This window comes from Phaethon lepturus, unplaced genomic scaffold, assembly GCF_000687285.1.
Source record: "Phaethon lepturus isolate BGI_N335 unplaced genomic scaffold, ASM68728v1 scaffold7230, whole genome shotgun sequence".
NCBI classification, from domain to species: Eukaryota; Metazoa; Chordata; class Aves; order Phaethontiformes; family Phaethontidae; genus Phaethon; species Phaethon lepturus.
Genome location: NW_010511192.1, coordinates 80,084 through 93,738, shown reverse-complemented (window position 1 = coordinate 93,738; position 13,655 = coordinate 80,084). Strand labels below are relative to the sequence as shown.

At 43.3% G+C, this 13,655-nt stretch overlaps 1 protein-coding gene across 1 annotated transcript in view; it reads left to right on the top strand.

The window, feature by feature from the left end:
* Positions 1 to 8,504, top strand: part of GRM3 (glutamate receptor, metabotropic 3) — a gene marked incomplete at its 5' end in the record, with an annotated part of 37,411 nt that extends 28,907 nt beyond the window's left edge. Inside the window, 2 exon segments of the mRNA XM_010283125.1 lie at positions 2,242 to 2,416; positions 7,957 to 8,504. Of these exon segments, the coding sequence (XP_010281427.1) occupies positions 2,242 to 2,416; positions 7,957 to 8,030 (249 nt within the window).
* Positions 8,505 to 13,655: the final 5,151 nt, after the last annotated feature.

The following is a 13,655-nucleotide window of genomic DNA, read 5'->3' as shown; positions in this document are numbered from 1 at the left end:
TTTCTGCCCACTGCTGACCCTGTTAGCTGGCCAGCACCTACAGCCAGGCCTTCCCAGCACCTGCAACAAGAGTGTCCAACCTTACCTAACCAACAGGCAGCTCAGACAAAAGCTCCAAGCTGGTCAAGGACAGCTGGCAGAGCTCCTTTGGAGCTGATGGAGGTTGCTAGAGTCACAGCCTCCTGCAGCAGTCCTCTCCCAATGACATTCCTTGAAGTGTTCCCAGAAGTCCTCCAATGATCCCAGAAATTGTTCCTAGAAGGTCTAAAAGATCCCAAAGCAGATGCCAGGAACTGCTCTAAAAACTCCTGCGTTTGGTGGCTGACCCTGTTAACTGCACTGTCAAAAATTTAGAGAACTGCTGGAAAAGGTAGATTTCTCTGATGTCATTGATTTTCATGCAGAGATTCACACTGATTTCAGGATCAGAGGTACTATCAAACCTGATTAAATAAGCACACATAACATACATTCACAACAGCCCCAATATCTAGCACAATTAAGGGAATTCTGAGCCTGATCACCTTAGACATTAAGAAATAGATTAAGAAATAGATTAAGAAATGCAGCAATAACACAGGAAGGGAAAAGTCTGGGTGTTAAACTGGTGATAACAAAATCATATGTCAAAAGTTCCTACTGTTTAGACGGTTTCTCCCTGCATTTTCTTAGGGGTAATTCTGGCTCCAGGAGCTTGCCCCCCTGCCAGTTGTTCCTGCCTGGTCTAGCGGGATTGCCTCCGCTCTGCCAGCACACCAGTGTCTGTGAGGCTGGGTCACACATCGAACTACTGAAGTGACCTGGGTTAAAAGGAACCCTGTGGGATGAGGCTATTTTTAACCCAAATCATTTCATTGACTGAGTGTATAATTGTGTCGGCACGGCTGAGCTGCTCCGGGAGGCACAAACCCTGGCCGAGCAGGCTGGCGGGGAGGGCACTGTTAGTGAAGAGAACTTACCTTGAAACTATTACCTTCATCTATTCTTGTTTTATACGAAAACTCCCAGTCCTGCTTTACCAGTTCAGGACCCACCCAGAACTGACTGCAGAGCCCCGTGGCCAAAATGCCGAGAAGGGAAGGGGAAAGTGCAGCTGGAAACCCTAATGTGTCCCTTTCTCATGCTGCCTCTGTAAGGGTCTTCCGTGTTCGCTCACCCTGTGACAGCTGAGCACCTTTTCATGGTGCTTGCCACATCTGCCTTGGGTAAAGAATGATTATTATATGATCACATTAATTACGCTCACTGCTGACAAAGCACTTGGTGTTATGTATATATATAAAGCAACAAAATCCATTCTCTACTCTATTTTTCATTTTGCACCAATTATTTCTGACAAGGAGGTATGAGAAGCATTCCCATAGAAGAAGGTTAATCTCCAAGGACAAGAGTGTAACTAAGGAAAAACAAGCCCTGGGTGTATAATGGTTTAAATTAAGCAGTAGAGTTTAAAACAGTTTAATTCAACATCTTAATTAAGGAATCTCCTTGAAAGAAAAGAACATAAACTGAAAATGTGGCAGTAACTGGCACCTAGTTATACCATTGAACAAAAAGGAAGCAAGACAAGACAGTGCCAGCAAAGTTACACTAACAAATGTCCCAAGGCAACTACTCTAAAATCTGGCAGCCTTACACACGATTCATTTCTGAGCCCAAAACCTGTATCTCAAAGTCAGGGCTCTTGTCAATCTGATAAGTATCACCAGCTCTTATGTTTACTCCAAATCACACCTATATTCCTGCAAGGGTTTGTCCCAATTCTCTAGTTAGAATTGAGGCTGGAGACTAAACTGGTTTTCAAATGGGTGCTTTGCATGAGGCATCTAACGTAAACCCATATAATGTGCCGTACGTGCAAGCTGGTTTCCAGTGCAGCCAGCTTTGCTCAGATACTGCGTGACAGGAATTACAGAGGATTTCCTGATCGATTTAGAAACCAAGGACATGAGAGATGAGAGAAAGAGAGCAGAATTACCCTTTCTGTACTACACTGAGGGAGGACATGCTCAGCCAGTCTCCCCCTGATGTGCAGAGGCGCGGGCCACCATCAGCCCCACGCACATCACTCCTGCTCGTAGCGTTGTGGCAGATAAGGATGCGACCGATGTTCAAGCCCTCCTGTACCAGTGCAAACCCCCAGGACTGTGGTTCCTGCTGTTGTATGATAATGCTTCTAATAGTCTGCGTTTCAGAGCTTTCTGTACTGAAACACAGCGCTTTGCGCCCACTCTCTCCTAGGTGCAAACCACCACCATGTGCATCTCCGTGAGTCTGAGCGGCTTCGTTGTGTTGGGCTGCTTGTTCGCGCCCAAGGTGCACATCATCCTCTTCCAGCCCCAGAAGAACGTGGTCACTCACAGGCTCCATCTCAACAGGTTCAGTGTCAGTGGGACCGGGACCACTTATTCCCAGTGTAAGTAACAAAACTGACACTTTTTCATAAGGGTGTGGGGGTGCGGTGACTTTGGGTGAAGAGAAAAGTGGTTTTTTACCAGCAACAAGAAGACCTTTATAGGCTGGGCTGTGTACCCTGTGGAAGTACATTTGAGCCTGGCAAGAAAAACGCATGCCCCTCCCACGGGAATCAGCGCAGTGCCTGCTCTGAAGCCCACTGACGTCGGCAGAAAGCCTGCAGCAGGCTCTGACTCCTGCGCGACGCGCGACGCAAGCAGAGCTGGCGCTCGCCGCCGCGCTCGCAGCAGCGACGGGACCAGGTTGCCCTGGAGTATTCCCGTCCCAAGGGACGCCCACAGGGCCTGGGCCCCAGTGCAGCGTGCTCTCAGTGGCTCTTGTCGCCTGCGTTACAGGGAAGGCTCCAAGCCTGCAGCAGCTGCAGACAAGGGATGCCGTAAGCTGCATCCGTATGCGGAGCGTGAGCAGTCCCCTCTGCACGTGCCGCAGCCCGGAGCAGCAATCGGTGCTCCGTTGCAAGGACAGCTCATCGCTCTGCCTCCCTCCTTGCCTTCATCTTCAGTCTCTTCATCCCAAGCAGATTCACATCTGTGATTTTGATTTCAGGCTGTTGCTCTTCTTCTGGGTAAATTGCTTAGAGATGTTTTTTAATTAAAAAAAAAAATAGGTAACCTGTATCGTGTTTCTTTTATTTCCTGATCAAACTTAACTAGTCAAGGAGGGGAGCACACAGCACCTCGTTCACAGAGCTGTGCGGACAGCATGTCTAACCTGGAAAGCTAATTGAAAAAGCACACTACAACTAGAAAGAGGCAAGGAATAAAAAACAGAGGACAGGAGGGACACAGAGCAAGGCTTGCTAGAAAGTTCACACCAACCTAGCTTCAGGGTTTTGAGTATCACCTGAATTTCAAAATTGGCTAGAAACCTTTAGCACTTCAGATTTCAGACAGGACGTGGAAGGAACTCGGGACCCTGCTGTGTAACACATTGGCAGGGATTAGGAGGTAAAGGGGTCCCAGACATCTCTGGCTGTCCCACTCCAAACCACCCTGTGTCGTGAATGCCCAGGGTCCCTTAACAAGAGAGCAGCCATGTGGCTCTACACATCCCCCATCCCATCAGTCAGGACTGCATCCAGCCCTGACACCAGAAAGCACAATCTCCTTGTTGTTTTGGGAAACTTAAACTAAGAGAGAAGAGAGGGCCCAAAGTGCTGAGCACTACCAGAAGGGCTGGATTTGCAAGACCAATGGATTCTCAATAACCAGTAGATGTTTGGTCCCTTGATGAAATGGTAAGTCCATGACAGCCCTTATGAATCTTGTATAAGTGGTCTTCCCAAGTTTTTTAATTCTCTCATACTGTGTAATAAGCTTAGTCAGAAACCATTTTGATTCATGGGTACTTTTGTACAGGATTGCATTTTAGAATTTGATATTTTTATTATACTGCTTGAATAACACGTGTGTGCACAAACATGCATGCAACTGAAAGACATTCTCAGTGCACATCTTTACATTAAAAGCCTACTTCTTCAGGTTTGTGAATAGCTTTAAGACATTAAGGAAAACATAGCAATCGAGACTTACAACCTCTTGATACTTCATTGTTTAGGAAAGAGTCGCAGTCATTTACTTTTCCTGCTTACACCTAGCTGAATAAGGGCTGCTCATCTCTGTTAGTCTTTTCAGACCATGGCAAGACATGGACCTGGAAGTAGAACTAAAAGGTACATCATATACAATGAAAAAAGCCCTATAGTTTCCATCTAGGAAAATTATTTGGGAAAATAACACCGAGAATTCACTGTCTAGCACAGCGCCAACATTTTTAAGAAGGAAAAATTTCCCTTACTCCCTTCCATTTATTTGTGAATGATTTTAAATAAATTTTCTTTTTTTTTTTTAACTGTCTAGTCATTTATAAATCTCCAAAAAGGTTGTCATTCAAACTGATTCTAATCCATGTCTAAAATATTCCTCTCATCAGTCCTGGCACTGTCAGCTTATTTTTATTTTGGTCTTGATAGTTTTTCATCAGTCAGAAACTGCTTAATATGAGACTGATCAAAATTATCTCCAAGGATTCTAGTAACAGCAACATCCAAGAAGCCAGTTCTTGTTCATTTTCAGAGCTTTAGAGGACAGGAGTATCCAAGTTGCTCAAATGGTCAGTGTGTTTCCTACCTCCGTAGATTCCTACCTCCATTGCATCCCAGGGCTGCCACCATCACCTCATCAGTAATTAATGCCATGAGCATAGCGGGTCATGCACAGCAGGAGACTCACAGCCAGTTTTTAACACAGTTCCTTCAACCGTGAAAACTGGCCAAACCCTATGAGAAAAAGTAAGTGACACTCATAATGGTCTTGGGCAGGGCTGAGCGTTAGCGTATCGCAATTACATCCCTAAACGGAGCCGTGGAGGGAGGAGCCGAGTCAATGGTCAACCACGTAAGCTGCAGTGCGGTAGCGGTCATGAGAGCTAAACCGAGCGCCTCACGTAGCCGTCCGAATACAGCTCCTCGTCTGTGCCCCATGCTCTGCAGAAAGCTGGTAGAGGGGAGGACCTGACTGCTAAGAGAGGAAACTTGCTTCAGAGCCACCGAGCTTTGATCATTTTGACAGCTGAAGTCTGGACTATAAAAGATTTAAGCCGAGGAGAGGCAGGATATATGTGTGCCTAGGTATATGACATGTTTTGAAACATATACATCCATACACATTTATGTGCATCTGAAAACTCACCTTTGGCAGAGCGCTGCATAAGCTCTGCTTCCCCGCAGTGCTTCCCCCATCGGGACGTTCCCCAGTTTTCCTGTGGCCTGTTGCGCGGGTTTGGCAGAGGTACCCCCATAAGGCAGCGGATTAGCACTCATAAAACTTCAGAGAGCTCAGACTGATTTAAGCACCTGCATGCTTCAGGCTGAGCTTTTACACCCAGAAGGTGTCATTCACCCAAGTTAAGTCCCCAGGAGAGCAGCACACAGATTTGAGCTCCTCCAGCCATCCTCCACAGGGGTCAGAAAAAGAATTGAAGCTACTCTTCATAGCGAGAATGCTAAATTTTCTCTCTCAGATTTTATTTTCCCAGACCTTTCCCCAAACTAGCCCTGATATATGGCTTTTACACACGATTAACTCGCAGTCGTCCAGCGGTGAGCACGAGCAGAGGAAGTGTCACACAGGCAGCAGGTTTGAATCTGCCTGTTCCCGATACGCAGGTACGCTGCAAGGTGCCCACGGCAGCGCTGGGCTCTTGCATTCTCCCTCTGGTTCTTTGCCTTTGGATTACCCAAGCAAAATGAGGGGCTGCCAGGGAAGATGAGATCAAAAGCATGCACTGCAGCCAAATGAAGACTGTCACACATTTTTCCTTGGCCTCAACGCAAGGCAAAATGGAGGTGAAGTGTCTCCAGCAGGTCCAGCTCTCTTTCATGAACCCCTTTAGCTGTTGTAAGATGAGACGTAAAACTCAGAACCCTGCAGGGCCAGCGATTAACATTGCCGAGGTCTGTGAGGAAAAGCAGGGTACTCCCAAAGTGTGAACACTTTACTCCACCCAAAAGAGTTAATAACTGCCTCCCACCACTACCAGAGAGGAATGTGCTGTGCAGGACGCCTGGGAACTCAAAAATCAAGGCCACTCATTTCTCACCTACCACCATAGTTGCCTGTCCAGCTTCGACATCCTCCTCACCCAGTTACTGTAGTATTTGAGCTATTCATGTGTTGGACTTAAGAAAAACCCTGAAGGTAAAAAATTCTGGGTGTGTGACTGATGTTCACAGAAACGAAATGCTTTTGCCTGTAGTTCTGCCCTGCGGCAGAACAGGGATTTGAATCAGATTTCCTAAGCAGTACTGATTCTTCTGTTTGCCAACAATAAGTAGAAATGAAAATAACAACAATAATGAAAATTTCAGGTCAATGTGTTGCCGTATTATACCCAGTTAAAAACTGAATACAAAATCTGATGGCTCATTTGCACAAAATCATACACATGATGCCATGTGCCCTTTTACTTGGAGATGACTGTTTTCATATATGTGGCTCACAACACATCCAAGTTGTGAGACGTCAAACTCCATCTACCTAATTCAGAGCAGGGGCTCATTCTCGGATCTCCTGTTTATCAGGAATATATCCTTCTTTCTGAGTAGTAGGTTAGCCTCTAAATTTCTCTTGTTAAAGCAGTTTTTTTCCATTTATATTTCTTCAGTCAATGAAAGAATTCGAAATAGTAGCTGATTTGAAGAAAGAATGATCTGTTCTGAAAATGATGCTGAGCATCTTTAAAAAAACAGTCTGCAACTGAGAGTGTGGCCAGCACGAGTTTTGGAAGACTGAGCATGCCCTTGTCAGCTGCATAAATTGCTTTTTACACTGGATGATTGAGTTTACCAAGTCATGGCTTGCTGTGCGTTTTCTTTGATGAAGGCATCACATTTCTCTGGGTCACTGTTATCATTAACCTAATGTATCTTTCAAAAAACAGCTTTATGGTGCCTTAAGCAGGGATGTCACAGAGTATCTGAAAACACATTCTTGATGCCCACTGGATAATTTTAACAAAGAGGGACAAACAAGCTTGCTTTAAAATTAAAATCTACAAGGTTTTAGCAGAGTGGTAATATATCCTATGGTCAATACACAAATACATTTAGAAACAGATTCTGATACTCAGATTTAATTGTCATATCACTGAAGCAATGAAAACCTGTTGTATAAAATACTAGGCAATGTAGACAAGGGTATTGGAATCTGACCCTTGACTCTGGATGCATATTGAATCCTGATCCAGAGCTCCTAGAAATTATGGCCAGAAAATATTCTGGGATTAGGTGAGAAATAATCTTGCTTTCAAATTCAGTTATTCAACTATTTCTTCACTCCATCAAACATGTATGTAGGAGTCTTTTTTTTTTTTAATTAAAAATAGATCAGCACACATTCCTAATATGCAGAGGTGGATTCTCTCCTGGATTTAAAAATGCATATATTTTACTTCAGGAATGTCCATTCCAATTATGCAAAAGCTCAAAGGATCAGACCTTAGCATTTCTTGCCAATAAAATATGAAAAATACAAAGGTTCATTTTTTTATCCTACAGGGATAGCTGTAGGATAAAGAACCACTCTGGCTATATTAATTCACACTACCATGCAAAGTGCTATAAAGTGAGACCTAGTCGCCCAGAATCATCAAAAAAATTTCATGTATTTTATTCAGAAACTTCTCAGAGAAGCTTAGTCACCCTAAGCGCTCTCAAAGGTCAGCAAAGAGAAATCAGGTTCCTCCACAAGGTGCTTCAGCCGCAGATCGGAGTTGCCTTGTAGAGGTGCAAGCAGCACCTCCATCAGCTCCGCTGCTGACACAGCCACAGACAGTGACTCTGCATGGAGCATCTTGGTTAAATTGGGTGAGATGGTCCAGATCAACCCAATGGTTCTAACAGTTCAGATGGTTTTAATCCTGCGTGTTGTCATTTTTTGCCACCCTGAAGTCAGTTGATTTTCCCCTCTCTTTCTCTTTCAGCATCTGCTAGTATGTACGTACCGACTGTCTGCAATGGAAGGGAAGTTCTGGACTCCACCACTTCATCTCTGTGATTGTGACTTGCAGTTCAGTTCTTGAGTTTTTAGACTGTTAGACAAAATTTTGCACATGTTGTGCACTCCGGAAAACACCAGAAAACAAAAGAAATCAAAACACAACTAGTACCTTTTTTTTAGAAACAGTGTAATAAATTATTTTTGAGGATTGTACAGTATATAGTGATGTTCTGGAACTTTTTAGACTGATTTTAGCCTTTCTGTTAATGGTTGTAAGGGACATGTAAATAACCATGGTTCACAATGTGCATAGTCTGCAGTAAGGGAGTGATTTGTTGCAAGCACAGTTGCAATGTTAGGTGACTTCTTTCCTACGAAATTTTTTTGTAGCTCCTCGTTGTAATTAACTTAGACTGCATTTCTATGTTGTATATTACAGTTACCTTACGTGTAACAGATTGGTTTTCTCAGCACAAAACAGCAGTATTAATGTAAAGGCACCAATAATAAAAAGATAAAAGTTTTTCAGCATGGTTTGATTTTTGTTTCTTCCTCCCTGTGGTGATGCATTTTCTCCCCCCCTCTCCTCGCCTTGCACCTGGGCTGCTGTACAACCTGAGAAATTCAGTTGTCTGGCAAGCCGACACATTACATTTCCCTAGACACCAGGACAGATAAAAAGGATAAAAAGTCTCCAGTACCAGTGCGTACACACGTATCTGTGTATCGGTCTGTGCCTGTGTTACAAAATCCGTATCGCACAGCATGTGCTTACAATGAATGCTTTGTCAGGGTCAAGTATAAATTCGCTCTCTTTAAAAAAAATGCACATTATTAAAGCATCTCAGGTGCTCTTTTTGTTATTAAAATGTAGGGTAATGTTCAAAAGTGAAAATGTCTAATTGCATCCCCATGAGATATTAGCAAAAATTTGTTGATCTCTGGTTCACTCATCCGGTGTGACTTAATGCTGTCATGCACACAACAGTTTGGTAGTGTATAGAAAACAAAGAGATTTTAGATTATGTTGGCAAAAAGATGGAAGAAAACCTGTCAGAAAATTAGCTAAGACTGTTTTATACCTCCAGCCAAAACAACGCTGGTTCAGTTTGTCTGCATCAACAGTGCCGTGAAAGGCAATTGGAGCACTGCAGAAACAGAGACCAAAAAAAGTCAAAAAAGAGAAATCCAGGAGACATTTACACACGTCTGTGTAAAGGGGTGACCTTTGCATTCAAACCAAATTATCCAAGACACGCATACCAGCTACTTAAGACAATTGCAAAATACCTTTAAAGTCTGGCTTTTATAAGTGCACTCCTAAAGCTGCCCTCACACTATTGAAACAACCTGAAATCCTCCCTTCTGCCGGGTCCCATAAGTCATTAAGAAAACAAACACACCTTTGATTAATGTGCCTCAGCATATTTACCTAAGGGCTTGTTCCCGTTGATCTCATTCCAGCTGAGGTCAACAGCAAAATTCTCATTGACTTCAAAGGCAACACCACCGAGGCTTGAAAGGCACACACTGCAGATACATACTGTTGGATGTACAAGTTCTCTGGCACCCCGTTCTCCTGCACTTGCAGAGGTTTTTACACATTTCTGGAAAGGTGCGAGTCCTTAGGGCTGAACTAGCAAAGGAAGTAGCTTATTTTGAATGCAAAAATTAAAGATGCAGGTTCTTAAAATTCCTTCTCACTGATAGATGCCTATTTTCTTTGGACATTCACATGTCCACAAGCAAAGACCTCTTGATGTTTACACTTCTGCGACTGGCTACACAGACAGCTATTTAAGTCTCTGCATCACGGAGCTGTCTAGTACAAAAATCCCTGTAACTTTCCCCAAAATAGGCATTGCTCAGCCTACATAGCATACGGAGCCCTGCATTCAGCTTCTTTCTCTCCACAGGCTCTGGAGTGCCTAATGTTTGGGGTTTGGTTCCCACCTTGACGCAAGGTACAGCGGTCAAGCTTTGACAAGTTGGGAGTCTTGCTTTCTAAATCAAGAACCCTTAAAACATCTCAAGTTGTGCAGCTGCTTTCATTTGACTTTTGTATGCTCTTTTGTGGATTAAGAGGCTGTTCACAGTATGGCAAAAGGTCAAAATATCTGACCATAATGCCGATGTCCCTGCATTTGCATTATCTTTATGGAGCTATTAAAATGCTTAAGCCAATGAGAATTTCTTCTCAATTTTTATGGAAAGCAACAATCAGGGTCAAATCCATCTCACCTAACAGTCTTTCTCTATAATATAAATAGCTACATATGAGACTGTCAACCTCTTCTCCCTTTGTACTCAGTGGAGAGAAGTAGGCACAATTCCCCTGGCTTTTCTCAGATGGCTACTTTAGGCTGAGATGAATCTCTCCAAACAAAGGCTAGCACAGCTTGCTCAATCACAAAGTTTGCACTGGAAATAAAGACATTGTGTCAGATGAATTCCACCTCTAGAATTTAAATTGGCATCACTGAAGCTAATTTATAGCAGGTGAGGATCTTGCAGTCTGGGAGTTTTCATTCATTTCAATTTCACTATTGAGAAAATGACCCAGCATCTGTGTCTGAACATGTGTTATGAATACTTAGGTTGTTTGAAAGCCACTTGCATGTGAGTTTTTCATACAAAAAAAGAACCCACATGGAGCTCTGGAGCTCCAGCCCCACTGAATGTTCCTCACATTCTTGTACTTTACTTGGTTTTGACTTGAAAGCTTTTCACTACCTCCTGTTGGATATCCAGGGATGCAGATTATCTGGTATTGCCTGATGATTCAAGTAATCCAGTTTCAAGACACAGCAAAACAAAAAGGAATATGTCAAAGTTTGGCAGAAGCTTTGCACATCATACTGGCATGAAAATCTCTTGAGAAAGGGATTGATTTTTTTTTTTCTGTTGTCTCACATCGTCGTTTTAGTTTCTCTATTTAACACAGTTTGTAGTTTTTGTTTCCATTTGTGTAAAACTTGGCTTTAGAGTATCAACCTCTTCTGATCCCAGTGTTCCCATCATATGTAAAGATTTGAGTAATTCACCTCAAAACACAGTCGGTCCCATCATGGTTCCTTGCATGGTTGGATGGGAGAATCATCATAACACTCTGAGCCCTGCACGCAGCCAGCCAGGAAAAATGCTGGGGATGAGAGCAAGGCTTAATCCAGCATCTGTGGTGCCTTAGTGGAGGCTGCAGGAAAGTTTAGTTTTTCATCCAAAAGCCATAACTTCAGAATACCTTATCTCTCTGATTCAAATCAAGAGCACAGAAAGGTTTGCCAAAAACTGATCACTATTTATTGGCTGAGCAGAAAAATAAGACTCAAAAAAATCATTGCAGGTCAATCTGAAGTAAACAAGGTTTGGGACTTTTTGGTCTTTGTTCCTGGTATTAGATTTGTTGGGTTTTGGGGGGTTTTTTGGTTTTGTTTTTGTTTTTTTGTAGGAGAGGTGTTTCTTTTTTAAACCCTGAGTGAAGTTTGAAAGCAAAACCAAAATCCACTATGGTAAAGCAAAATTTTCATTTTGCCTTCAAGTGATTGTTTTTCCTGAACTAATTGAACACAACTGGTTTTAGTCATAGCTAAAGAAATTTCAAAAGGAATTGTCTTTTCAAATTTAAAAACTCTAACACCTGTTTCAAAATGATCAAAACCTATTTAAAAATATCATGTTCTACCTGAACAAAACAAATCCCCAAAAAGTCAGTTCAAAACATCCAAAATATCCTGGCTCCACCCAGATGTGTCAGCTCTGGTTAGAGGTTTCCGCTGCAATCCTTCACCCAGTTAGTCCACCTAGAATAAGGGAGACCAAAACAAACCCTTAAACTCATCACCAAACGCAGCCTGATTTCCATGACGTCATTGCCTACTCATCAATGCTTGCAGTCTGCAAGACGAAAGGCAGAAGCTGTTTATCCAGAGACACCTCAAAGCCTCTCAGCAACACAGGCAAAGCTGAGTTTTGTCTCTGCAAGAAGAAAAGCGGCCAAGACCAGGCTGGGCTGCTCTTGCAGGAGAAAGGGGATGGGTAGGAAGCAAAGGCTGGGGCAGGTCTGGAGTGTCAGTCTCGCTTCTCCTGCCTCAAAGGAAATGGCAGGGTTGGGAAGGGGCTTCTCTCTCCCCAGCAGTGCCACTTCCCTACGCACACCCACCCTCCTTTAGAGGTAACAACAGCAAGCCAGGGAACACCTTCACCACTGCCTGCAACCAGCTGGAAAACAGAGCGTGTCACCCCTGAAGAGAGAGACTTTCTAGTACATTGCTGGTTTAAATTCGGAAGAAGACAAGGACAGGAACGGGCTGCGTGTAACAGCAAAGCTCTCAGAGGTCACTCTCGTATGTCTTTTATTCAAGCAAACACACATCCACACAACCTTGCTTTGTTGCTTTGGCTTTTAACTGCTGGTAGAGCACCAGACTCACAGTACGTGGACCTTTCTTCCTGACAAGGTCCAACTCTATACAATCCAGAGAAATAACCAAGACATGGTGGCAGCTTATGAATAACTCACTTCTCATGTTTCCCTTGTTACTGCTGCTGTATTCAGTGTGGGCTCATCCAGCCAGGTGGTTGCGGATGTCACCATGCGTTGTGACACACACTGTATATATTAGGATGAGCCTGACCTCCTTTTATTTCTGCTCCTACCTCCTTTACATGCTTGGCAAAGCAACACAGTTCACAAGCATTCAAAAGCAGCAAGAAATTGAAACAAGAGGATTCGGTGAAAGAAATAGACACAGGAAAAGACTAAGAGCACCACCAAAGACAAGCAGAACTTCCCAAGATTTCTCTTAAGGTTATCATTCCCTGTTACATTACCTAGAACAGCTATTTAGGGCCTCCAGGCTGAATGATGGCTCAAGGATGAAGCCATCCCTGGAAACATCCCAGGTCAGGCTGGACGGGGCTCTGAGCAACCTGCTCTAGTGGAAGTTGTCCCTGCTCACTGCAGGGGGGTTGGACTAGATGGCCTTTAAAGGTCCCTTCCAATCCAAACTATTCTATGGTTCTATGATTTTTTAAGTCTATGATGTGGACCAACCGGCAGCACTCCTTGCTTAGGATGAAATGTCATCCCCATTGGCGTGTCAGCACCAGTTGCAGCTGCTTTTACTCTTACACTGAAGCATTTGTGTTGGCCACTGCCAGAGATGAGTCAACAACCGCTGGCTCCTAAATGGCAACATCTGCTGCTATCTTGTCTGATTATATGTAATCTCCATTTTATGGGTGATACTGGCTCTGGCAGGACAAACAAACCAAAACTTGCAAACTTTCCCCTTTACTAACTGAGAGTCCCAAAACCTCTTTTTGAAGAGCAAATAGTCAAATCTTTTCTCTGAACAAAGATGACAGCTCCCTGAAGCTACTCAGTAACTTCTCATTGTGGCTCTCAGACACTTAATTTTCCCAAAACTTAGACTCTTAATCAATCGTATTATATATTACAAACATCAACCAACATAATCAGAGCCAAGACAGAATACATTCTTTGCACATTTCCCCCCTAGCAAGCACTGTCAAAGCTGAGACAAGAACATTCCGTTAATTTGCCAATAATTTATGCAGAGACACCACTAAAATGTGCTTAATCCTCAAAGAGATTCAGTTGCTTGACTCAAGATTTCAAAGAAAAGCATGTAAATGCAGCAATAAAATGCATTCTGTTTA